This window comes from Phalacrocorax aristotelis, chromosome 2, assembly GCF_949628215.1.
Source record: "Phalacrocorax aristotelis chromosome 2, bGulAri2.1, whole genome shotgun sequence".
NCBI classification, from domain to species: Eukaryota; Metazoa; Chordata; class Aves; order Suliformes; family Phalacrocoracidae; genus Phalacrocorax; species Phalacrocorax aristotelis.
In genome coordinates, this window is record NC_134277.1 from 53,128,692 (window position 1) to 53,154,861 (window position 26,170).

The window sequence follows — 26,170 nt, forward strand, 5'->3', positions numbered from 1 at the left end:
CAAGTGCCAAATTTTGCACCTGGGGCACAGCAACCCTGGATGTAACCCTGGGGAACAAGAGGCTGGAGGGCAGCTCTGCAGGGAGGGACCTGGGGGTTCTGGTCAATGGCAAGTTGAACATGAGCCAGCAGTGTGCCCTGGCAGCCAAGAGGGCCCAACCGTGTCCTGGGGTGCATCAAGCGCTGCATTGCAGCCAGTCGAGGGAAGTGGTTGTCCTGCTCTGCTCTGCGCTGGTGCGGCTTCACCTCGAGCACTGTGTGCAGTTTTGGGTGCCGCAGTTCATTAAAGACATAAAGCTACTAAAGAGTGTCCAGAGAAAGGCCACGAAGTTGTTGAAGGGTTTAGAGAAGAAACCGTACAAGGAGCAGCTAAAGTCACTTGGTTTATTCAACCTGGAGAAGAGGAGGCTGGGGGCAGACCTCATTGTGGTCTACAGCTTCCTCACAAGGGGAGGAGGAGGGGCAGGCGCTGATCTCTCCTCTCTGGTGACCAATGACAGGACCCGAGGGAACGGCAGGAAGATGTGCCCGGGGAGGTTTGGGTTGAATATTAGGAAAAGGTTCTTCCCCCAGAGGGTGGTGGAGCACTGGCACAGGCTCCGCGGGGAGGCAGTCACGGCACCAAGCCTGACGATATTGAAGAAGCACTTGGACAACGCCCTGAGGCACACGGTGTGAATTTTGGGGCTGTCCTGTGCAGGGACAGGAGTTGGACTTGACGATCCTTGTGGGTCCCTTCCAACTCAGGACGTTCCATGATTCTATGATCCCGGACAGCGACGGCGCCGCCCTGTCCCCGGCACTACAGCTCCCAGGATGCAGCTCGCCCTCCGCCCTGGCCGCGCGTGCTCTCGGGCGGCGCAGGGCATGCCGGGACTTGTAGTCCGCGGGGCCGGGCGGACTCCCTCCGCCGCGGCGGGGCCGGGCCGGCTTCGGTAAGGCGTCGAGGAAGCCGCGTCCGGCGTCTCTCGCCACCTCCCTCTCCGCCTCCCCTCAGGGCTCCCCACTCCTCCCCGCCCAGGAGGCGGGAGCCCGCCGCCCGCCCCGGCCGAGCCCGCCGCGCAGCGGGAAGGCGGCGGGGCAGAGCGGCGGCGCTGCCCGGCGGAGCACCATGCTGGAGTCCATCCGTGTCACCGGTGAGTACGGCCCCCAGCCGCTCCTTCGCGGGGGAACGACAGCAACGAATCACCCGAGGGGTGTCCGCGGGCGTACCTGCTCCCCGGGCCCGAGGGGAGGGGGCTGCGCCCCTGCCTTGCCTTGAGGAGAGGCGGCGAGGCGGGCAGGGGTCCCTCGGTGAATGCGGCCGCCAGTACGGTGACCCGCGGGCCTGTCCCCTCCCGGGGACACCGGGGAGGCCGGAGGCGACACCTGCCTGTCTCCCAGGGGAGCCAGGGGCAGAAGGTGCCACTAAGGACGCTCATACCTGCTCATATCTGGTGCCTTTCGCTCTTTGGCCCTCCTCTGTGCCGTGTTTTCAGAGAAGTTAACAAACCTTTATAATATGTGTATATAAAACCCTGTATTATGGCTATATAACGGCAATATGCAAAAGTATTTGATACCACGCAAAACTATTCCCTTCAGTATATGTGTTACGGAGGAAAATCTACCATGCAGTTGCTGTTACAAAACAAATGTTTCACTCGGATGTTTTCCTCGTTTAAATTTGACATCGTTTCATGTATCTCTACTTCAGCTGCTTCAAGCCAATGTTACTTTGTCACGGGAAAATCTATCCAGGAGAGATCTGGTGGAGATGTCTTGGTGTCCCCTCCAATACTCTTACGATCGTAGTTAAGATTTCCTACAGCTACGCTTTCTCAGCCTAATTTATATGCAGTTCCATCTGTGCATGAATACGAGTAGGGTGTTACTTTTGTTAATGGGAGTAGAAATAAAGTTTGTGGAATCAGATGGAGCATCCGTGGAGACATACAGCAGCAACTGCAATCTTAAAGGACTGAGATTTTTTAAAAGGAAAGGTAGTTATTTTGGGTCCGTACCTGCCCCCATCAAATATTCCTGAACACACCTGTGCTGCAGCAGAGTGAGCTAGAGATCTGCTTGGGTGGGGGTTTCGTCCTGTGCAGGTCTGTCTATAAATCAGTGTTTTGTGATTATATCCCAAGTCTATTAAATCAGTGGGAGTTTGTTACTTGATTTCATTAGGGCCAAGTCTTCACTTTTACTGATTATTACTGTGCTCATATGATTTAATTTGAAGAACCTGAATTTGGAGTCAGTTACATAATATCATATTTCAGTGTAGAGACAAACTTGCAAGTCAGTTCTTACTTTTTTTTTTTAAAGTAGAAAGAGTACATTTTAAATATCATTGTAATTTTAAAGAAGAAAAACCAAACTGCACAGTCCAAAATCATGCCAATGAGCCCTGTAAATGCTCGATATTTCAGAGTTATTTACAAACACTGGTGGTTAATGAATCAGACACATAAGTTGGCTCATAGTTGAAACTTCCCCTGGTTTTGGAGCTCAGAATTAAAGTTACTAAACGACAGATAATGCTGTTACAGGAGGAAAGTAAATAGGTGGATATTAGAGGCGGGGAAGTCTTAGGTTAAATGTCAAAGTTCCCAACATCATACAGGCTCTAGTTAGTAACTAACATGCTGTGAAAATAGAAAATAGCTCAGCGCTGGTCTTTCTGTAGGAGCTCACTGACTAATTCTACAGCTAAACCATTTTCAGTCGTTATAGACAGACCTTCCAGAGCTGTCTAGTTCAAGTCGCCTGATACTTGTTCAAATCTTGAGTGTTTGTAAACCTTAAAGGTGTTTATAGTGGTGAAGCAGTATGCTACAAGATTCTGGTCAGATTCTGTTACCCTACAAACATAAGCCTGTGGTATTTGAGGGGCAGTGGAACATTACAGATTCATACACAGCACTCTGTTGCCTGTTTTTTGCAGAGTATTCTTTCTACAGCCCTCTGCACCCACAAACCACACAGTGTAGAGCTCATAAACTACAGATAGTTGTGTATTCATATTATCCGAATATTGAAGATAAATATTTTTCTGTAATGTAACTGTACATTTGCAAAGTGTGTCAAAGGAGGAATCTTGTCACAGCTGTGTATTTTCTAAGCATCTCTCAGTTTCAAACTTCGGTATTTCCTTATTACTTAGAGACAGACCACATATATTTCTATAAATTTGAAAATTCAAGTCAAGCTATTGGAAGTGGTTTCTTATTTTGAACAAGGAGTTCAAGCATATTCTAACATGGTAAAGGTGAACTGAAAACCAAAAGCAGCGGCTCAGACCATTACGTTCCCAGGATTAGAGGAAATGCTCTTTGCTAAGCACCTTAAGAATCATACCTGCAGTTTGGAAAGGATTTGTCCGTTATATGTATATAACCTGAGTGACAGCTGCTCGAAAGCTGCAGGAGCTCTCTACTTTTTTAGAGCAAGGCTAGCTGGAGAGAGAGAGATCTGTGCCCACAAATATCTATCATTAACCTCATTCTACCTATGGAACAGGTATTTAAGAAGCTGCTTGGATAGTAGCTACATAGTAGCCTAGAGGAAGATTTTCTACAACGCTCCAAAGTCAGGAAAAATTCTTATGTTGGGATTTTACCACATGTATTATTAACACACTAAAAAGATTAGCTCAATTCATCAATTTCTAAAGGATGGAAGCCAATAATATAACATAGATCCTGAATATAACATGAAATATAACATTTTTCCTAATAACTTCTGACAAGATTAAGCAGTATCTGCAACTTATGCATGGAAAGTATTTCATTAGCACAGAATTACAGTGAGATTTGTGGTTCCTGCGTACCGTGTTAGCAGTCTTGGGGTACATCCCTTCTCTAGTACTGCTGTAACACTGGAATAGCTAACCCACCTTATGGGGTAGCAGAAACCAAACACAGCAGCTCCAAAGAGGGGCAGAGCTCTGCTCCAGCCCAGGACAGACCAAGTTTCCATTTGAACAGGAGGGTTTTCTGTCCTTTGGTACCCTGATGATGCCAAAACAGGGACAGGCAGCTTTTCTGCACCCTCCTTCTTGCTTCTTTCTACATCATCACCTTCCACTCCAAACCTGGCAGATTGTTTCAGTTAGTGACTTGCCTGTGTCCCTAGGGCCTTTTTTTTTTTTTTTCTTCACAGAAGAACAAAATATTAAAAAAAAAATTGAAGTACACATGACTGGAAATCTTTTTGGGAGAGATAATGCTAGTTTTATTGTGGTTTTTTTTAATCATTGAAGGACTTAGGGCTTTGTGACTTTGAGTGTTCAGAATTGAGAGTAATGAAGACGACCTTTGTACATGAATTACATATTTTCAGGGAGGTTCTCAAACGTAGATGGAGACTTGGGCAGATGTTCTTTGACAGTTTGCTGCTGCAAAAACTGAAATATTTGAAGTCAGGAAACGGAAATTTGTATTCAGAACACATATAACACGTGGATGAGATATAAAAGATAAAACCTATATGATCTGTAGTGTGATATGTGGGATAGATTTATGCCATAGTATAGTGATTTTCAGTTTGCCTTTTAGAAGTAATCTGTTGACATCTGTCCTATGGTATCCAGATTTTAAAAGCTGGTAATCACTACTAGCCAGTCTGTAATTAATGTGGGTTGATAATCCATTCTCTGGCTGCTTTATAGCAGTATGATATTTCAGTACTTTTTGAAACACCGAAGTACATTTTTTCTGAACACAGGCTGTGCAACAAATTGGTTTTATATTCAGAAAACTAGACCTTTGTTTCTATCATCAGGTGTTGCTAATCCTTGGAAACTCTTGGATATAGTTTAGTAAGTTGAGTTTCTTAGAAGACAGTGTATTTTTAGTTTGGTTGACGCTGTCTAGCTTACAGATGGCAAGTTTAAAATTATAACTATTACAGATTAAACAAATGTACTGGAGAAAGAATTTTAAAATTTGGTGTTTTGCAACATGATTTTGACATCTTGAATATTATTTTCTAGTTTATTTTGTAAAATAATGATGTTCACAGGACCAATCAAAAACGTAGAATGGCAGTTAAATGACTTATTTGTAAAACTGCAGTGTTATCTAATATGAGCTTTTAAATCTGCTGGATTATCTGTTGATTCTAGGTTTCCAGTACAAACATGCATCAAACAGTATCCTTCTTTAGTGGGAAGGAAATTAAGGGCAGCCACACTTAGTTTGGCAGCTAAAAAAAAACCAAACCCAAAAATCACATTGCTACAAGATTACACATCTAAAGTAACTACAGATTTAGGGACAACTATTTTTGATATCAACCATGTGCATGTGAAACTTGCCAGCACCTGATCCCCATCTGTGACACTCACAGGAGAATTCTGATGTACAGAATTTATCTAGATACAGGTGCATTTATTTCTGGCCAACTTGTACTACTTAGCTCTAAAAGCTTACTGTCATGAAGTTTGTGGTATTGGATCAACACAAGAGCTTGGGGCGTGGATTTGAAGTAATTTTGAGCTCTGTTTCTAGGTGTCATCGTGTGTGTCCCCCCCCATTTATCACTTCTTAGATACATGTGTGTTATTAATTAAAAATATTCCCTGTGTAATAGCAATGTAAGGCTTCTCTGCTCTTTGTGGCTTTTGTGAATTGATTAGTAGAGAAGTGTTACCACCACTGCCGTTACATTATCTCTCATCTGTATTTTAAGAAGTAGGTCTTTAATTTCCAACTTCAATTTTGTCTAAACAAGTAAAGTCACATGCTCAGAAATTTAATATTTCTTGTTCACACGTTCTGGTAACCTTGCCTTTCATTTCCCCATCTTAAAAGTAAGGATTCTCATACTGTAAAATACTTGGCGCAGGCCTGGAGTCAATCTTAAATACTTGCCAAGAAATATGTGCGAGCTGTCATCTTATTCTGTTGTCCAAGAAATGCCTCATTTTAGAGCAGCTGTTTGTGGATAGGCACACACATAAATGAATGCCCACTGCACAGTTATTTGATGTTCTGTTCCTTGTGATGGGGACTGTGGTTCCTCACCACTACAGCTCATGGTAAAGCAAGCTAAGCCAGGTAGGTGGGTTGTCACGTATGTGCTGAGAGTGATCGGACAGAATTTGAACAGGAACGCCAAGGAGCACGTTCCTGCACCAAGCGTAGAAAGAGGATTCGCAAATTTACTGTGAAACAAAACTGAGCTTGCATAAAATAGACATGCTTTAGTGGGAGGGAATGATCTAATGCTTCTCTCTCTTTCCAGTGGAGGAAACACCCAGGCTGCAGCTTTCCCATCGTATGTTCATGCAAACAGGACCTCTGTCTTTTTGCTTTTTAGAAAAACATCTTCAGGAGAACTGAGGAACACAGGTTGACGTGGAACCGACAGAGGTCCAACAGCATGAAATACATTGTCATAGCACTTATATTGGGAGTAAAACCTAATTTTACTGTGAAAATAAAGCTGGAATTAAACTACTGTTGATTTTTTTTCCCTTGGAGGCATTTAATGATCTCATACTCTTAATGGCACATTAGCTAAATTACTGTATGTAAAGTAATTACAGCTCAGCTACGTACAACTGTGGGCTGAAGCTCAAATCCCTTTTGTGGGCTTTAACCAAGCTCTGGCCCTATCTCCTGTTCTGTGAATCCCTTCATTTGAGGTACAGAAGCAGGAAGCAATTCTCTGTGGCAGGATTTATTTGCACCTTTACTTTCAGCTCACCTAATGTTCTGGGACAAACTGGTTGGCAAGAGAAGGGGATGTTTAGAACCAGCGAAGAGGGGTCACTTCTAACAAGCCAGCACAAATCTTAAATACAGTTCCAATCCTCAGTGACTTTTCCATGCAGCTGCTCTACAGCAGGGACCTGTCTCCCCTGAAGGCTGTGCCAGGGGTCAGAGCAAGAAAGGAGGGTTCATTCATTAAAGGAATCTTATTCACTTCTTGCATTCAGTTTAGTTTACAATGTTTCTTCGCAAGCATTTTCTTAAAGCCAGCTGTCACTGTGGGACAACTTTGAATAGATGAAGCGAGAGTGTTGTCCTGAGGGTTCTCAGGGGTGCGTTTGTAACTAGCTGATCTCTCTTTTCTCTCCTCTTTAAATATAGCTTACTGTCTGTATTAAGAAGGAATATGTGAAACTGAAGTCTTCTGAATTTGTATTACTATTCACATGGTGGCGTAAATTGTTCACAGTGGCTGGCTCATTCCAATGTTCTCATCCTTTCTGAGAGTAAATTCTGTGAATCAGATTTTGCAGATGAGACTACACCAGACTGCTTATATCACAGCACAGATCCCTGTGGGACTTCACTGTAAATACTGCTCACATACTCCTGTAGTGTTTCCTATTTTTTAACTTATTCTTTATCAATATAGAAAGCCTTCCTTGCATGATAAGGATGAATCAGATTTTGCTTAAAACTAAAAATTTGTTAATGTAACAGTAAACATTCATAAATTCCTGCACTGAGTCTTGTTTTAAACAAGTTAGTGCATAGCTGTGAATAGTGCATTCATGCATGGAGATGCAAGCACAAAGTACTTGTTTAGCTGGATCTTACAAGTCCCAGTGTAATTGTTCAAAAGTAATATATGCACAGAATTCTCCGGTATACTTAGAAGTCAATATTAAGTTAACGTGACTCTCATTAAGACAAGTTCTGTGTTTCATTTATGTTACTGTTTTGTGTCCTTAAGATTGTTTCACACAGCAGTACCAATCACATTTGTCCTCAGCCTTTTTTTTTGTTTTGTTCCTCTCAATGCAGAAAAACTTCACTGGCCTAAGACAGAGCTTTCTAAGAAATCAGTCCTGAGTCCAGAACAACATAAGCTGAACATTAATAATGAGAACAGCCTCCAGCACCCACCTTCTGGGATCCTTAAAGACACTTTCACAACAGGAACCAGTAGCTACAATGTCCTTCTGCAGAGCAAAGAGGAAAAAAAACACCAGACGCAAAAGCAGTCATCTGCTCACCACAAGAAACATAGAAAAACTACAAAGTGCTCTACCACCTTGCGAAGCAATGAGCACCGCAAAATCAAAGTCCCGCTACCCTTGCTCAGCAGCGGATGGTACTGCACAAACAGACAGCCCTCTGTCATTATCACTAGCCCGGTGTCTACTGGCATGAAGTTTACAAACAATATTTCAGTTGCAGGGAGCACCATAGGACTGCCATCTCGACCCAGAAGTAAAGCTAAAAGGCATTTTAATCTAACAAAGCCAAAGCAATCTCCGTCATCAAAAAGCCATGAAAAAGAGGGAGATATCTCCAGCCGAAAACTCTGTTTACTGACTGCAATCAAACCTTCCAATGTGGAGAAAGAGAAGACAAAATTCTTCAAGTCAGATTTCACATACAATCCTCAGTTTGAATATGCAAACCCTGCTTTGCCAAACGTGTTAGCTAAGCATAGCCATGCATCTGACAGATTTCTTAAGCAGGTATAGTTACTTTTTTCCCCTCCTTTTCCACTGTTATTTTTTTCCTACACTTGTAAAGGTGATATTTGGCTTTGTTTGTAGCAAGTGAAAGTTGTTGCTGCTTATCAACCTCCCCTACTGTTTGAGAAATGCATCAATGATGAGGATACAACAGTAGAAGCAAAACAATCTTTTTCATTAAAAAAATTAAAGCCTTCCTAGTATTTACAGGATTCTATATAGGCTAAAGGGACAGTTCCTTATAAGTGGGTTTACTTTAAACATAATTTGAGGAAAGAAAGCTTTTTAGGCAACAAAGCAGAGTCAAATATAGGAAAAATACAATGTCTAAATAGGCTTTAGTAAACAGAGGAAAAAAGCAGTGTAGAAATCCTGCCAATCCTCTTGGTGACACAGGGATTGGGAGGGGATAGCAATTATTTGAGGTCGTGGTTATTGGATAAGCATATGTTGATGTTCCTTGTTTAAATCAACTTTGGAAGGATTTAGGCTCAATCAAGCAGCAGACTGAAAATCCATTCCAGAGATAGGTAAAACTTAAAAGTTTTTTTTTTTTTTTTCCTTTCTTCCCCCCTTCATAATGTGCAGCCACACCTGTAGCATAGCTACAAGACATTGCCATTCTGTGTAACTGCCCTGGCTTCCTACCGGACTTTGAATTACAAAAAAAACCCTGAAAACCAACAAGGAGGACACCAAAAAATATCTTCCTTTCAACTTTGACCTAAGTAACAAAAACTAGTGCTTATCTATATAGTAACAGAAACAGTCCTCTTCCCACTTCTGGGTTTTTTTTTGTGTGTTGGTGTTTTTCTTTAATCTTTATAAACTATTGTCTGACAAGCTTTTCTAAATAGGGGAGCTCATATGAAATATGACTTTACTTGGGAAGAGATCCTGCCATTCCCCAAGTTTCACTTCTTTCTGATACTAATATTTCCCTTCAAAACCCCCAAAATTCCTGGTGCAAAGGATGCATGATTTAAAGTACCATGGATTCTAATAACTGACCCTCGACGCGTGAAGAGTCTGACATATATTTTCAAATCCAAGAAAGCACGCAAGTGTAATTACCCATAAAGTGATCATATTGTAAGGCTTCATCTGCATTTTCACGTTCAAAAATCTATACATTTTAAAAACTCAGTAGCAGTAGCTGTGTTTTCGTTAAGAATTTATTTTCTTTATGAGAACAGAGAATGGCCGATCTGTTCTTGAAATCAGCTTCCCTGCTTCTAAATAACCAACTAAATCATACTGACACCAAATAAAACCACTCCTTGACTAGAGCTTTTTAGCAAGTTTCCCTTGGAGTTTTATAGCAATGTTAGCAACACTAATCATAGACTATGGCAAATCAAAAATAACTGATTTGCCAAACTGAATGTAATGAAAATTATCCCCTTCAGCATGATGTAGTAGAGCCTTAAAAATTATTTTATGCATGATGATTTTATGGAGCAGACCTGTCATTGATTTACCCTTCTTTTAATTAAAAAAAGCCCCACACCTAAATAATAAATATTTTAATAACGAATGATTCCTTAATTTTATTCTAATTTGTAACTCTACTTTTTTTACTTTACATACAAAGCATGGGAAAATAAAAGTTTTATAACAACTTTATAAAAAAGTAGTGAAGGGTTTACTAGTCAATGAAGTACAATATTTCTAGAACTTACCAAGGAGTATAAATTATTTCATAACATTTAGTTTAAGTTATAGAAATTTTTAGCAAGAGGAGTATTTCTTCAAAGTTCAGCTCCTAAAAATACTGAACAACCACATCCTGCACTTCATATAAATAACCAAAACACCAGCTTTAACACAGCTCCCAGCCCAGCAGGTGGCACTCTCTCTTTTTTGTCTACAACTAGCTTTAGAAATTTTCAGCTGCAAGCAAATTTGAATTTCATTTCATGCAAATTTACTATCCATAAAGAGCAGCATTAATCAAAATTCTAATCAGCAAATATTGTAAGAACACATGCTTTTCCTCAGTGCCATTTTTTTTTAACGCAGATTTTACTTGTCAGAAGAAACACGTAGGTATCTTACAGGACATGTTAAGTTCAGGAGGGATTACTGCAGTTGCAAAAAAGGTACTCACAGTGCCAAGATTCAAGTCTGCGGTAAAGACACAATGGCATGTAGTCATCCTTTTTCCTGCAACAAGGATAAATTCAGTTCTGTTTTTTGAAACATTTTTAGCTTTCATTTGTTGCTGTACTTATTTTAGGGAGCTTTGCCTTATGTGAACAGAAATGGAATTATTCCTGTTTTATTCTACAAAAGGTGCTTATAGCAGCTTACACTTGCCTTTCTATGACTAATATCTCTGTAAAAGCAGCTTTTTACTGACAGAACTTACCAATTTTATAGAGGAGATTTTAGGATGCTTCAGTTAAACGAGCTGAAAACCTGACATTTCAGAAGATTTTTAATAATTTCAAAAATATTTTTATCCACAGCTGTGCATAGCCTGCTAGGACATTAAAACAGATTGTTTTTCTTAGTGCTCTTTCTGCTTTTGTGCATGTTTGTGGAATTGGTTAGCATAGCCTTATTGCAACATATCTAGAAGACAAATCACCCCCTGCCTTTGCTTTGCCTTTAAAAAAAAAAAAAAAAGCACCACGTATTTGCCATTAACACAGCAATGCTGCAATGGAGAACACACAGGCTTGTGAGTACTCACTGCACCCCCAGACCTCTAGTCAGATCAAAGATTTTAATCTTTGGGAACAGCCCAACATTTTTATACATTGACTTTTCACAGACATAAACATCTTGAATTAATACATTTGAAAATAATATTTTTAATGTCTCTCTTCTCAGACTTTGCTCTGTTTCTTTGTTTCTCTCTTTCTACTTTATCTTGTTTTCTTCATAATAAGGTTCTTTCATGAGTCATACTATGTGCTTTTAGGGAAGAGAACTTGAGAATAAAAAATAATATACAGACTTGGAGCTTTTCACATTGATTGACTTACCTAGTATTACAGAAATTAAATTCTCTTATTGCTGTGTTTCAAGGTCAACTCAGCAACTGTGTGCTCTAAGTGCTACGAAAGTTTTCTTATTAGCACTCCTCCTGGCTCAAACTACTTGTTCATTGTTAAGTTTTCTTAACGCTTAAAGTGTTTGTTATTTTTGCACAGATGCTAGAGGTGGCAATACTTAGGCAGAAGCAATCGTGCCCAGTGGTTGCAGAGCAGATGACTTAACAGTTGCAATTTGCTGAACCAAAATCAGCAAGGAAGTTGCAACTTCAGGTAACCCATGTGTTAACACCTATTTCTTTGAATTGTACATGGAGGCAGGAAATCTATTTTTATATACATATATATTTTTGAAAATACCATCATTTTGTGGAGTGACTAATCCCCCCGTGAAAGAGTTGTACATACTTTTTTCCCCTTGTATAGCAGTTTTGAGTTAATAAATAAATAAATCAGTTGTGCCACATCATGTTTGTACTACACACCATTTAAGTCATTAATACATGTAACCTGCAATTAGCAAATTTATCAAATATTGGAAAAATAGCTAGGTGGAGCTGGCAGGCTAAACAAGATATTCAACACAGAGTAACCCTTGCCAGTGCCCAGGTGATCTCACAGCGTAAGCACGTTGAAAATTCAATAATGTGTCATGGGCTGTAAAAGCACTTAATTGTAAAACACCTCATCCTCCACAGGTAACACACTCCCTCCTAAACTAAGATTTATAGATAAAGTATGTTAATATGTAACACAAAGCATATCAGGCTATCCAAGTAGCATAAGTAAGTTTCCAGGGTCCTGCACAAACTTACCTCTTCCACTAGGGGAGACTGTAGATCACTTCTGATGATACTACAGTAGAAGCACAGGTTTATTCCAGGACACAGTCTCATCACATTAGTATTAATATTTAATTCCTTGCAAAATGTTTGAGAAGTTTTTAATTAAAGATATTTCTACCAGTTCTAAATCACTAAACACACTCTTTATAATGCAAAGAGCAAGCATGCAAAAGAAAAGCTACTATAAGCACCAAATAAAACTCAAAATACTACAGCCTTAAACAGACTAGCCTCAAAACCCCACTCTTACCTCTCTCCCTCCTTTCCACTTGACCCCAAGAAAGAGGGCAGCTACCATTTTATGGCTGCTGATTAGACTAACAAGTTCCATCTGGTACAGCTTAGTGTTACCTAAGGATGTAGCTCAGAAGTTTTTCCCCTCAGCAAATAAGCTATGCAGGGGGGAAAGGCTTGCAAGCCTTGCGTGTCTTGTAAATCTCAGCAGACACTGCAACCCTTTAGTAGCAGAGCTGCTTCTGAATGGAGGATGAGCTGACTGAACGCAGGGGGCTGACTCCGAGGTCACTGAACCCATTTTCTAATGTCTTTGCCTCGAACAATTCATGAACATGTCTTATCAGTACAGGTAACGGGTAACTCTCAAGTAACTAAGCTGTGTTGCTACACATGGGTGACTTGGGATTCAGACACCTACTTGGTAAATAATCTGTTTAAAAAATCCACCACAACCACCAAAACCTAAACCTGTTAATTAAACAGAGCCTTGTCTTGCGCTTGTTAGTGCTTCTGTGTCATGACTTTATTGAGCATCAGCAGAGTTTGCTGTGCAAGGGGACTTGTCTTGGGACCTTTGCTGCTTTTGGCGCTCCTTGGTAGCAATCAGAGGGATTAAAGCAGACCTTTTAGGTAATAATGAAAAGAACAGGACTTACTACTCCTAACCAGTAACCTGGTACAGCCACGTTGTCCTTCTTTTCTTCCATTTTGTTACCTGTTGCTGAAGAGTTGACAGCTTGGCCTTAGGAACTGTGGCAATATCAGTACCTGCTTTCTGCTGGCCCAGAGGCTGGAAAACAAGTTCACAGTTGGATGTTGGAATAGGCAAGAGCTGGCATGCTGGTCTGGATTTTCCCCTTTCCCAGCAAGTTCTTGCAATGCCTGACTTTGAGTCATCTCACCTCAGAGACAGGTGCAAACCCCCAGTGAAGGGCTCTGTGTTGTATTCAGGGTTGTATTCAGTGCCTAGGATCCAAAAATATCCCAAACCTTTTCCCCGCAGGAACCGCCACAGGCTGGGGTAGTTGTGGCCAGAATTGCCAAAACCAGCAGCATCACTGGGGATGGGGCCTATTTTGGTGCTGGGGAGATCTGCTGCTCCCCAGAGATTTGTGCGCTGGTGGCAGTGTGTGTGTGTGCGCGCGTGTGTGTGCGCGCGTGTGTGAGCTTAATGACTTTCTCAATATGCATGGATTCAAACTTGCCACATCTACTTGGAGGTGGCTGAACCATCAGGATGTAGGCTACTCAGTATGCCACATAAGGTAGAGGAGGCAGCCTTCGGCATCCCACCGAAAGCGAGTTTGCTGTGATGGATGGTCAAGCAGGAAGTTTTTGGTGTGTTCAGTGCTCATTTTCTCACTGTTTGTTGTGATGAGGTGGTTTAGAAGATACCTGCACTCTGACTAAGGCAGGAGAGTTCCCTGGAATAACAAACCTATGTAAATCACTGGTGCACATTCAAAGGAACTTAAGTATCATAGAATTTAAGTGGGTATTTAGTGTGCTTAATCTAATGACTTCATTGAAATGTAATATCAACAAGTCATGAAGACAAATTTCATGCCCAAAGATTAATTCAGAGAGTTCTTTCAGCGTGAGCAAATGAAGTTAACTAATTGCTCAGAGAAACCAGCTACACCAAACAACTAGCAAGTAACATTAATATCTTAAGGATCTGGCACCTTGCAAAGGAAACTGCAGAACTATTGTCATTAATTACTCAGGTTGCCGGCTGAGAATTAACTTCCTGGGATATGGGGCAGGCATTTTTGGGTTGCTTCTTTAACCAAGGATTTTGTGTAAAGCAGGAAGATGCCTCAGCATTTGCAGACACTGAAAAATTTATAAAGCAGCCAATGTTTTTAGAAATTAAAATCCACATGTAATTAAAAAAAAGGAGAAAATCCTTTTGGAAAATATAGAAGCTATTAAACAAGAACTAGATTTTGTTCTGATTTGTCCTTTACATCTAGCCCTTGATGCTAAATTTTGCTAGAAGCCATTGTCATTACTCTGCAGAAACATTAGGCCCTGCATGAGGGACTCCTGTATTCCTTCTTTTAATACTTAGACACTAGCCTTGCTTCATTTTTAAATGACAAGTGATATTAAGACTTGACTGTTCACAAGAAAAAATTATTAGTTACGGACATAGAAAGACCTGTCTAATCTCTTTTTATAATCTTTTAGGCCCTGCCGCACCTATGCATCTGTACAAGACCTAATGTACGGGGAAGTTACTGGGAACCAAAATCCTATTTACCTCGTAGGTCACCAGTACAGATGTGTAGTTGCCCTTACTCATATTTCTGTGCAATAAGGTGATGGGAGTAAGAGTAAAAATAACAGTACTGTACCTCTGTCAAATACCTACAGTAGTGGCTACGCAAAATGATGCTAGAACTACCCAATTTGCACCACATGGGGTGTACCCTTGATTTTTAATACATTCGTCTTGAAAAACATGATTTGTTTTTAAGTTGCAGAAGGACGTTGCAGTTTTCACATCAGCAGTCCCATCGCCTCTTGTCTTTAGAAACAGTAAGATATTTTTTTTCTGCAATCGAGCCAAATGTCTGCAAGGTGCCTGTTGATCCTCCTGGGAGTTACCTGTTTTGGTGCCAAGTCGGGCTGCGTAACACACAACGTCGAGCTGTGCCACTGCGTGTGCTTCTTGCAGTGTTGTAACAGGGAGAGGCAAAGCCAAATCGTTTGCGGTGGCTCAGGTAGTGGCATGGCATTCCTCTTTTTATGATACCTCTTTTCAGACATCCTGACGCCTGATCTTATAAAGCAAACTTTAGAAAGAAAAGATAAGGTGTTCCTCATTAGTGCCTGCCTTTATAACATCCACTTCTTACTCATTCTAGCTTCAGCAAGTGCAGGGGCACAGCTGCTCAAATGGGCCAGATCCTGGGAACCAGCCAAGTGTCACCAGGCCCCTAGTGGGTCTAGTGCAAGTCCCTGTCAAGCCTGAAACTACTGTATGGTGCCTAGGGAGTTCTGGCCACACAGGGGGCAATGAGAGGAGACAGGGTTCACATAACAATGCTGGGCAGCTTTATGGTGAGCCTGTGTCTGCCAGAGTCAATCTCGTGAGGCTGCATGTGCTGACTTTTTGGCCAGGTTCTGAGAGTAACGTATTGGGTTGCTGCTGGGCTGTCCCTGAAGAACCGGTGGTGTAGCTCTTGGAATAACCAAGGGGTGACATTTGCAACAGATTTCTGTTTATGCCTCACTTTCTGATTCGCTATTAATGCTCTCCAGCATAACCCTCTGCTGCCATGTAAATAAAAACTTCCTGCAGACACTCAGGTGTAGTGGGAATAGAGATCACGGAGCAAGATCCTTTGCTCCCAGATTGCATAACCTCCCAAAATGACAGCCTTCTTTAAACTAACCCTTTTTTTTCCCCCTCTGTGCTAAGGTAGTAGATTATGATACTTTCTTCATTCTTGAAAAAGAACTTCAGATCTGACCAGGAGGCCCTTCAAATTCAATAACAACTATTAGAGGCAGACAAAGAAATACTAAACATTAGGTGCAGTATTTCTTTGGCATTCAGGTAGTTGATATTTCATCAAAGAGCTGCAGGACTTTAAGAACACATCTAGCTAGCATTTATGGATTTCAGTAGCAATTACTCAGGGTTGCTTAGTTTCAGCTTGAAAAATATTAGAATAAGATTGTTAGTACTTGTGACAGATACAAAATGAATCCTATTTTTGTGGACAATAAGTCAATTTGACATTGTCAGAATTACATAGCTGGAAACAACAAGCATGTTATCAGCTTCATGCATGGATCTAAGTGTACGTCATAAAAAGAAGTCCGCAAGATGTCTACCTTCATCATTAGTGGTATTTTCTTAGCAAGAACATTGATTTTTTTAAGGTAATATCAGTAATATTTTTTCCTCTGTGAGGAGAGGTTGAGGGAACAGGGTTGTTTAGAGAAAAATGGCTGAGGGGAGACCTTATCGCTCTCTACAACTACCTGAAAGGAGGTTGTAGCAAGGTGGGGGTTGGTCTCTTCTCCCAGGTTACTTATGATTGAACGAGAGGAAATGGCCCCAGGTTGCATCAGGGGAGGTTTAGATTGGATATTAGGAAAAATGTATTCACTGAAAGAGTGGTCAGGCATTGGAACAGGCTGCCCAGAGAGGTGGTGGAGTTACCATCCCTGGAGGTGTTCAAAAAATGTTAGGCGTGGCACTTCAGGGCATGGTTTAGGAGACATGGTGGTGTTGGGTTGATGGCTGGACTTGATGATCCTAGAGGTCTTTTCCAACCTTTATGATTCTATGATTCTTGGGAGCTTGTGTTATCATATCTGTGAAAAAAAAGCTGTTCCCTGTAGCTGGGCTATTGCTGGGCACAAGTTATTCTATACCACATTTTCTTTTAAGGTTGTGAAATGACATTTTGGGAAGTAGATTACTGGGGATGAGCATTTCACACCCCACCACTAACATCTTCCACATGCCGAGTCCAGATTATGTTACAGGCATCATGCTCTGCTTTCCACCCAAAAATTACTTCTTCCAGCAGCAATATGTAAGAGGACTGAAGTTGGTACCACTTTATTTGCCTAACGGAACATTCCTCCTTCATTTTGGTGGGGTTATAAAGAGATACTGTGGTTTAAATGAAAAGTTTAAATGAAAGTTATGTGAATATAGTTCCTGTTCTCTCTCCTCCTTTCTGAAACACACCCATGGTACAGAGGATTTAATTGTAAGGAGACATTTTTATAGAAATATTATCATTGAAATTATAGTTATACATCTGCTTAATCGTGGATCAGCTTTCCTCAATTAGAAAATACCAAGAAATGAAGCAAGATTACAGTAATAGTTGATCTTTATAAAATTCTTTGGAAAAACCATAAAAAGAGACATGCTGACAACTTGAAATGCAAATGTCCTTGTGACCTGGTAGGTCTGATTTACAAGGCAGTTGCACAACTTTCCCAAAACTAAAGGGAAAATGGGTATTATTGCACTAGACTGATAATCATCTCTGACATGCTGATGTATGTGGGTCCAAGATGAGTTGATCAGAATCTTTTTTCAATACTTTGGCATGAATGTATGTCTGAAGATGATATAACTTGATTATAGAGTGTGTCAGCCTATATCTAATGACTACGGTTTGATAGTGACTCCCAATGAGTTAAAGAAAGAAGAAAGATTTTTTTTAAAGAAGGGAGCGATTGAGAGGGAGAGAAAGAACATACATGCCAGTCTGACTCGGGGGTCTTACTGCATTCATATTTGCTGTGCTTTTGAATTTTTTAGTCCATTAACATTATGGAGCGGACACTGCAGAAATACGGAAGCTATGAAAAATTTGAACAGGCCACTGGAGGCAGCTTGCTGACCAAAAGTCGCATCTGGAATCATGTCAGGAAATATATGGTGAAAGAAGGCTGTCTTGGTGAGGTAAGTCATGCAGTGGATCAGGAGAGAAATATTTATGTAGATCTTAGAAATTATGCATGGATGGACACAAGAGACCATTTAGGAGGTCTTTCCTCCATAACTACAAGAATATGCCTTACATTATATTTTTCTCATGGCTGTGCCCAGTCTAATTTTTGAACAATTGAAATGATGAAAATTCCTTGTGAATGCTTCAGCCATCTCTCTGAGCCTGCCTGTTTCCTGATTCCCCTCTTTTGGGAGTACCCAAGAACGACACCCTTCCTTCCCTCCTTTTTTTCAGCTACTGACTAGCATGTTTCCATTTATTCATCAGTTCTGCCATCCGTTCTCTGGTATCAAATTATTTACACCAAAGGAAAGAGTTAAGCAAAGGCCAAGAAAAATAAGCAGCAGCCCAAGAGACTGATTTATAAGAAGCAACACAAATGAAAGTGACATAAGTGAATAAAAATGTCTGAAAGAGGTTGGCTTGTTGAGTTGGTTTGAGTGCTGATTTCTCCTGACTTTAACCATCTAGTTTTTTAAGCCCTGTGCAAAAAACTTATTTCCTATATTCAGGGTTTAAAAAGTCCATTTTGTTGAGTTACACAGAATTTCTTGGACGAGTCAGATGAAATTCAATGTATCAAAAGAGAATTATTCCAAATGAAAACACCAGCTGACACAGTCCAAGACATGGGTGAGATCACTCGCAGTGAGCAAGAGGAGTCTGGAATGGGAGACCAAGAGACAAAAATTAGTTTCCCAGAAACTAGGATTAATTAATAAACATAATATTATTAGGAGAAACCGTTAAACTCCTGAGACCTTTTTGGGAGGCTATAATCTGGCACTTGTACCAGGCCTTACCTGTTTCTAAGAATGAGGTTATAAAACTACAGTTTAGAGCAAACAGAAAAAAAAATAATTTTGGTCTTTACTGTGCTTTTATCTCCCTTTGCATTCATTTTTGTCTTGGTTTGTCTTCATGGAAGCAGGATCCTACACCCTCATCAAACATCCCATGTCCTTAATGAAATGCTTTACTTTTTCTGCAAAAACAAGGTTAATACATCATGCTCAGTATGATCTAAAATATTATGAAAATTCTCCAGTTGAAGAGAGGTTAATAAAGCTAAGTGGTATCCATGCTTTAAATCTAAATGCTTTGGGATTTACCTGTCTCTGAAATATGAGGTTTGTGGGACTAACTGTTTGCTGTTGAACTTGAAGCTGAATGGTGGGTTTTGAATACAGGGAAGTGTCATGTAAATGCCTTTGATCCCCAGGTTCTAGTTTGTTAACTTTGATATTAAAAAAAAAATTATCTCTTTTGTAGGTACTCTCCCTTGTACCTTTCCGAGCAGTACTATTTCTTTAGGCATTACATGAATAGGGAAAGGTGCTTAGTCTTCAACAAACAGAGTTTCCCTTCTCCCTCCTAGTCACTTGTTTAAAAAGTCTTTTTAAACTCAAATAACAAAATATATCAATATGCATTAATCTCCTTCTCTGGCAGCTTTTGTTTTGATTACCAATTTTCCAAGGGAAAACAGGAATTACATTTTATTTTAATATTTTAATATTATTTTAGTATTTTAATAATATTTCAGGTCTGCATCATGTATCAGGATCCAAAGTACACAGTGCTTCCCCCTCTCATTCATGTGGCTTTAGAATTGCAACCAAAAAGGCTTCAGACAGTTAAGTATATAGATACCTAGTCAATTTTTGTGTGCTTATCTAATATTTTTCAGTTCTCAGTAATACCAAGGTAATTAGACACCATTCAAAAAATTTATTCTGCATATGATTCCGCCCCCCCCCCCAAAAAAAAAAAAAAAAATTAATCTGGTCAGTGTAACCATATTAAATTTTGCAGTCTCATGTCTATCTTAACCGTTGTGCCGAGTCCCAGTGAAGTCTGAGGCTTTGTCAGCAGCACAGGTGACTAGGATAGCTCAGTGGAGTCAGAAGTGTCTCTCATAGGTGGTGGCAAGGAAGAGTTCTGAGGGCCAAGGGACCGAAGATAAATGAAGTAATGGAAGGGCCAAAGGAAAAAGCAGGAACAGGAGCAAGAAGAGAGCTCTTTGCTACCCGAACTCTCTCATCCTCAGATTGTGGTCCATCTCACGGAGGACCTGCTATCTCGAGCCTCAATGACAGTGGTGAATGGCCGCCCCACTCTCACTATCAATATTTCCACTGCGCGAGAGCACTGGCTGGAAGGGATGCTGAGACATGAAATTGGTACGAGCATGGCATCAGTTCTTCAGGCAAAGGGGAGTACTTGCATGCTTTTCTCTTTATTTTGCAATGATGGGCCAGGCACTGTACATATACAGAAGGAGGGAATGTTTCTGTCTAAATAACGTGTGCTAAAGGGAAGGAGAAACCTATTTATCACTGTAGCATGCAGTAAAAGGAAGATAATCCACTTGAGGATTCCTAGGGTTCGTGTTCATTAGCATTTTAGGTCAGATGAGGAACGAGGTTTTGAATAGAGTCCACCAGCAAGTCCCATTTACTGCACTGAGGTTCATATCCCAAAGGAATCTTGGAGCAGGCAAAGTATAATCCTTTCAGATGCTGCTAGCCCAGAGGCTTCGCTCCAGGGCATACCTCCTGTGCGGTCACTGCTCAGGGACATTTTGCTCATGAGAGCAATTTAGAGCTAGTCTGGAGAAAAAAAAAAAAAAAGGAAACAAAAATAGTATGACCATTCAACCTCAGTACCAGGCATTTCACTTTACAAATCTGCTCCTGTTATGCTGCACTGCTTGCAAATGCAGGCAAGCTTTAGGTACAAAGAATTTACCCAGCGACCCCTAAACTGGTGTAAGATTGCCTTGATTTTCTATTACAAAAGGTTGGCCCAGCCCTGTGGAAAATTTCTACAAACTTTTCAGTGAATCTGTTTTAACTGAGTACATCAAAAGTGGATAAACTTGGCTAGTGCCTGAGTTTCAAGTGAAGAATAAGCCTTGCAATTGCCTTGAACCGCTGTTACACACATTGTAAGGGGACATAATCTATTCCAATGCTGTGGTAGGGCTGTTCAATCATCTTCAGGAGGCAACGTTTCTGCCCCCTTACTTCGATTCTCCTTTCTTCGGTTCACTACAATGTCTAGCCTATTCTCAAAGCATTCAGCATATAAGACACTTTTGAACATTCCTTTCTACTGATTTGGGAACTCAAGCCCTGCTGACATTTGTGTTCCTTAGGCATTTTCAGGAGTCTCACCTGCAGTCAGCAGGTGAATAATTGCACCATGTATCTACCTCTGACAAAATTCTCTGTTGTAGGCAAGGCTAAAGTTGGCACTTTTCCCAGTACCCAGTCCTACCAGTTCAGATTTCTGAAATGAGCATCTTCCTTCCATGTTTTATATATTTTTTAATCATTAGATGCTTCTGTTGTAAGTCCCATATTCCTTTTTTTTCAGGAACTCATTACTTTAGGGGTTTTAACAACAACAGCCAGCCTTGGTGCAACTGGAATGGACGTAGAAAACACGGGTTAAAACCAATCAACCCTACAGAAGAGGGGCTGGCGAGCATTCACAGTGTCCTGTTCCGCAAAGACCCTTTCCTTTGGAGAGCTGCCCTGCTTTACTACACAGTGTATCAGGCTAGCCAAATGTCCTTCAGTCAGCTTTTCCAGGACGTGGGGAAATTTGTCAAGGACCCCAATACTAGGTGGGATTACTGCGTACGAGCCAAGAGAGGGTGGACTGACACATCACAACCAGGTGGGCTCCCTATTTGTCTTCTCTATTTCTGTTCTTCAGGGAGGTTTTCAGAACATGCACAAAGCTCCTCCATCATGTCACATAGTAAAACCTTTGCAAAAGGGAGAAATGGGACTCTACACTTCCTGAAATGAGGCAGCAGGATTTATGCTGTTGAAAACAAGGCTGCAAATGCACGTCCATGAGACTTTCAAATTGAATCAGTAATGGATTTTTTTTTTTGTTGGAAGCAAGAACGTAAATGCAAACAAATGAAAAAGTTTGACTTCATGTTTATTACAAGAGATGTAAACGTTGCTGTGGATATTCACAGACACCATCTTCTGTGTTCAGTTTCTTTGGGTAGTGGGTTTAGCCTTCTAGTTAGTTTTTGGGAAGGTTTTCAAAACCTGGGATATAAATATCGAGTTTTTAAAAACAAAATTGTTCTGCTCATAATGGCTTCTGAGAACATGCCTTGAACAAACCCTGATAGAGTGTGATGTATCTTGATTCCTTTTAGGCTGCTTCAATAAGGATCAGGTGTACTTGGATGGCATTCTCCGAATTCTGAGATACAGGGAGTCCATTGATTTCCACCTTCTGACAGCCCTGGGAAAGGTGAGTGGACTCATCCTTATCAAAGGATACGGCTTTATCATTTCAGCAAGCCTGCCTGTAAAGAGCTGTGAGTCACTGTGCTCTGTTTTACATTGATCTAGAAACCTGTGTTCTGTACAGCACCTTGTATTACACAGCGCAAGTTACAAATATTTTGAGGTCCTAAAAATTTTTACCAGCTTTTCCTCATTCCTTGCTTATCAGATTAAGATTTTATGGTCATATTTGTCAGACGTTCCTTTCCTCCCTTTACAGGATGCTGCCTGACTGGCAGTATGACAGACTGCCTTGGGCAAGTGGGACAGGTACTAGATAAGGTGGTAGTTCTAGAAGGAAGCAAAATTAACCATTTGATGCTAAAGCATGCCCTTCCACCACAAAGAGTTTTTCATCCCAATTTTCTCTCACTGATGGCACCTCTGATGTTTTTTAAAAAATAGGGTGTTTTTTTTTTCCCAGAATACATGGTATTTCTACATTCAGAGATTTTATGTCCATTCTAACTGCCATTGCTTGTTTGGTCTCAAAATCATACTGAGAAGTGCAGAAACTTTGTCACACTTCCTGAACCAAATCCTTGGACTGCTAAGTTTCCACAGTTCATAAAGCAGGGTTCATGCTCACATAAACCAGGATTTAAACTGATTTTGTTATGCTTGCATTTAGAGCTGGTATACCAACATTTCTGCCTACTTGGCAATCAGTGGGTGATAAAGGGAAGCAGCATATTACGATAGAGGGTTTTGGTCCACATTTAAGACGTTTTGCCTTTAGTGTCAGAAACATCCGCATTGGTGAGCAGAGCTATTTTGGTAACTGAACCAAGTTAGGAAGCTCTGAAAATAAAATTGCACTGTCAAAGAAGTCTCTGCAACTTTAGTCTCTGAAACTCCCTTTTGCTTTAAGTCTACTTAACTCCACACAGCTTCTGCCTGCTAAACTACTGAACACATATTGCTCCTGCGCTGCTTTATCCCTTTCTGTCTTCAAGGAGCCTGTAGGATCGTCAAGCCACTTCAAAAATGTTATAAGTAATTCCTCATATAATTAGAGATTCAAATATAATCCACGTGGCTAGGCATCCACATTAAGGGTCTACAAGCAATTTAATTCTAGCAGTATGATGATTTATAAGTACTTGACTTTACAACTTCTAAAATCAAGGGATCATAAAGTCTATTCTGAATGGTTTTGCTGCACACATATTCTGCAATCAAACTGGAAATTTCTGTATAAGGGCAGTGCCTGCTCTGAGCATCACAGATTGGTTGAGGTCCACAGGGACCTCTCAAGACCATCTACTCCAACCCCCCATGCTTAAGCAGGGTCAGCTTGAGTAGGTTGCCCAGGACCACGTCCAGTTGGGCTTTGAGTATCTCCACTGGTGGAGACGCCACAACCTCTCTGGGCAGCCTGTGCCAGTGTTGTACCACCCTCAGAGTAAAAAAAGCACTTTGTGTTTAGATGAAATTCTGTGCATTTTAACCGGTGCCCATTGCCTCTTGCCCTGCCGCTGGGCACTGCTGAGAAGAGTCTGAATCCCTCATCATTCCTTCCCATCAGATATCTGATGGTAAGATCCCCCTGAGCCTTCTCTTCTCCAGACTGAACAGACTCAGCTCTCTCAGCCTTTCCTCATGTCAGATGCTCCAGTGCCTTAATCATCTTAGTGGCCCTTCACTGGGCCTGCTCCAGTATCTCCACATACTCTCAGGAAAAATATGTTCCCTGATCACTGAGGAATATTAATCTCGCATTGACATCTACCCTGTGGTTATTATGAGTTTATCACCCTCTAAAAAGTGATTTCTTTGTTTGTTTAGGGTGGAATAAGAGGATCAGGTTGTTCCAAAGGGAGTATTGAGCTCAGCTGGTGTGTCTTCCAGGTCAGAAGGAAAAGTACAGGATTTAAACATAGGGAAGCCCAGTGCTTAGTGGGAAAATTTTCATTGCCTTTTGAAGATTCTCAGTGTTCTTGTATTGTAATAAGTGAGCTCATCTTTCTCAGCATGCCTACCTTAGGCACGTTTTTATTGAATATACAATAAAGGTATGAACATAAAAGGAAACAAAAGCAGTAACTATACTCCTGACAACAAATTGCTTCTGAGCTTTAGTATGTAGTTAACACAGTAATAAAACCAGAGCACTGCTTTCTCACGTGAATGTATTTAAGATAGAGCCATGCTGAAGTTTCTGTGTCTTCTGTTCTCATATGAGTGCTAGAGATCTGCTGATGGAGGCAGCCGTGCCTTCCTGATGCTTCTGACATTACTTACAATGTATAAGAGAGCAATGTGTGGAACTGGAACGCTGCTTGTGCACTTGTGAAAGCTGTTCAGCACACCTGGAAGTGACCAAGGAAAGAGCCTGAAGCCTGCGGAAAGATGCTTTTGGAAGGAGCAGTTTTAAAACTTTGCAGTAAAGAATTGAATATGGGAAGCACTGCAAAAAATTCATGTGGCAATTGCATGCAAGTAATATTAAAGAAGAGACACAGAATGCAGATATTGGGTGCACTTCAGTACAGCATACCTACCATAGTTTTAAGAAGCAAAAGCGGCAAAATGTCACCTACTGTTGTGTTTCCCAAGAATGTGAACACATTACAAAGAACCTAAATAAGCCCATTTTACCCTCAGTCTTTTTTACCTAGTACAATAATTTTAATTACATGTGGTAAGGAAGAAAACCTGTTGCCAGGGTAGGATGAGATTGGTTTTGGTCTCCTCAGGATATCAACTTTCATCATTTTTTAGCAATTGCAAGGAATTGGGAAATGCATCCCATTCAAACATACCTTGGATGATAGATACTTGTTCCTTGGTTGCAGCAGTAACAGAAACCCCTGAATAAAAATATGAGGGGGAAAGGGATCTTTTTACTTCCTTTGTTTGGGAGGAAAGGAAGTAGAATTTCAAGCTGGGACAGGAGAGAAGGCCAGTATTCAATCTCATTTGGTGCTGTGTCTCCAGACTGCAAGGAGATGGTATGATTTTGTATAGCTCCTCTGGATCTACTTCTGAATAAGTTTATCAGGTGTAATGCCACACCATCTTCAAACACCAGTATCTTAGTGACTTGAGTAAGCCTGGGCATGGGTGTATGTTCATGTTTTTTTAATCAGAATGCATCTGGTCATTACAGCAGAAAAGCATACATGTGTACTCAAATGCATATTCATTCTCTTTGCGGACTTCGATCCCATTATCATCACCAAGATATGCATCCCATGTCTGGCTGCCTTTATGGACCAGGTTTAGCAATCTGGATTAGACCCTTCTATCTTTCCAATCAGTCCTTCCATGTCCCTTACACATTGGTGGCATCCATGCTCACTTGAATCTTTTCTAATAGGAATCATCACCTGCTAAGAGGGCAGGCTGTTTCCAAGGAGCCCTGACCGCACAGTGCTCAGCTCCTTAGAAGAAATACAGGGTAAAAAGGTTGGACAGAGAAGGCTCCACTCTCAAGCCACCTGGCACAAACCTGCTGTGAGGAGATAGGATGTGCCAGTTAGCAAGCACAGCCAGGCTTGTAGTTTTTGCCAGTACATATGCTTCTTTCTGTAGGGTGCCCAGAACACGCAGCTTGTAGACAAAGCAGCAACGACAGAAATTTCATCACACTGGATAGCTGCCCAAGGAGCCCTGTTCTGTGCTTGCAGGACAGCTTGTGGAGCTATTGCACAGCCGAAGCATTCATCCTTTCTGGCCCATCATTCACAGCACCTTGAGCTACTATTTGCTCAGGACTTGAAGTGCTAGCTCGTAGAATCATAAGACTATGGAGAAAAATCTTAGCTTTCATTAGAAAAGAAGTAGTAGGCTCTGTAGTAGCTGGAAAAAGTTTGAGAGTGTCACACCTATACCCAGTG

At 41.0% G+C, this 26,170-nt stretch overlaps 1 protein-coding gene across 1 annotated transcript in view; it reads left to right on the plus strand.

The window, feature by feature from the left end:
• The first annotated feature begins 882 nt into the window (after window positions 1-882).
• Window positions 883-26,170, plus strand: part of MATCAP2 (microtubule associated tyrosine carboxypeptidase 2) — a 28,037-nt gene continuing 2,749 nt past the window's right edge. Inside the window, exons 1-6 of the mRNA XM_075083585.1 lie at window positions 883-1,135; window positions 7,745-8,427; window positions 17,814-17,957; window positions 20,057-20,189; window positions 21,388-21,693; window positions 22,196-22,293. Coding sequence (XP_074939686.1) covers window positions 1,111-1,135; window positions 7,745-8,427; window positions 17,814-17,957; window positions 20,057-20,189; window positions 21,388-21,693; window positions 22,196-22,293 — 1,389 coding nt within the window. The 5' untranslated portion in view covers window positions 883-1,110. The remainder of the gene's footprint in view (window positions 1,136-7,744; window positions 8,428-17,813; window positions 17,958-20,056; window positions 20,190-21,387; window positions 21,694-22,195; window positions 22,294-26,170) is intronic.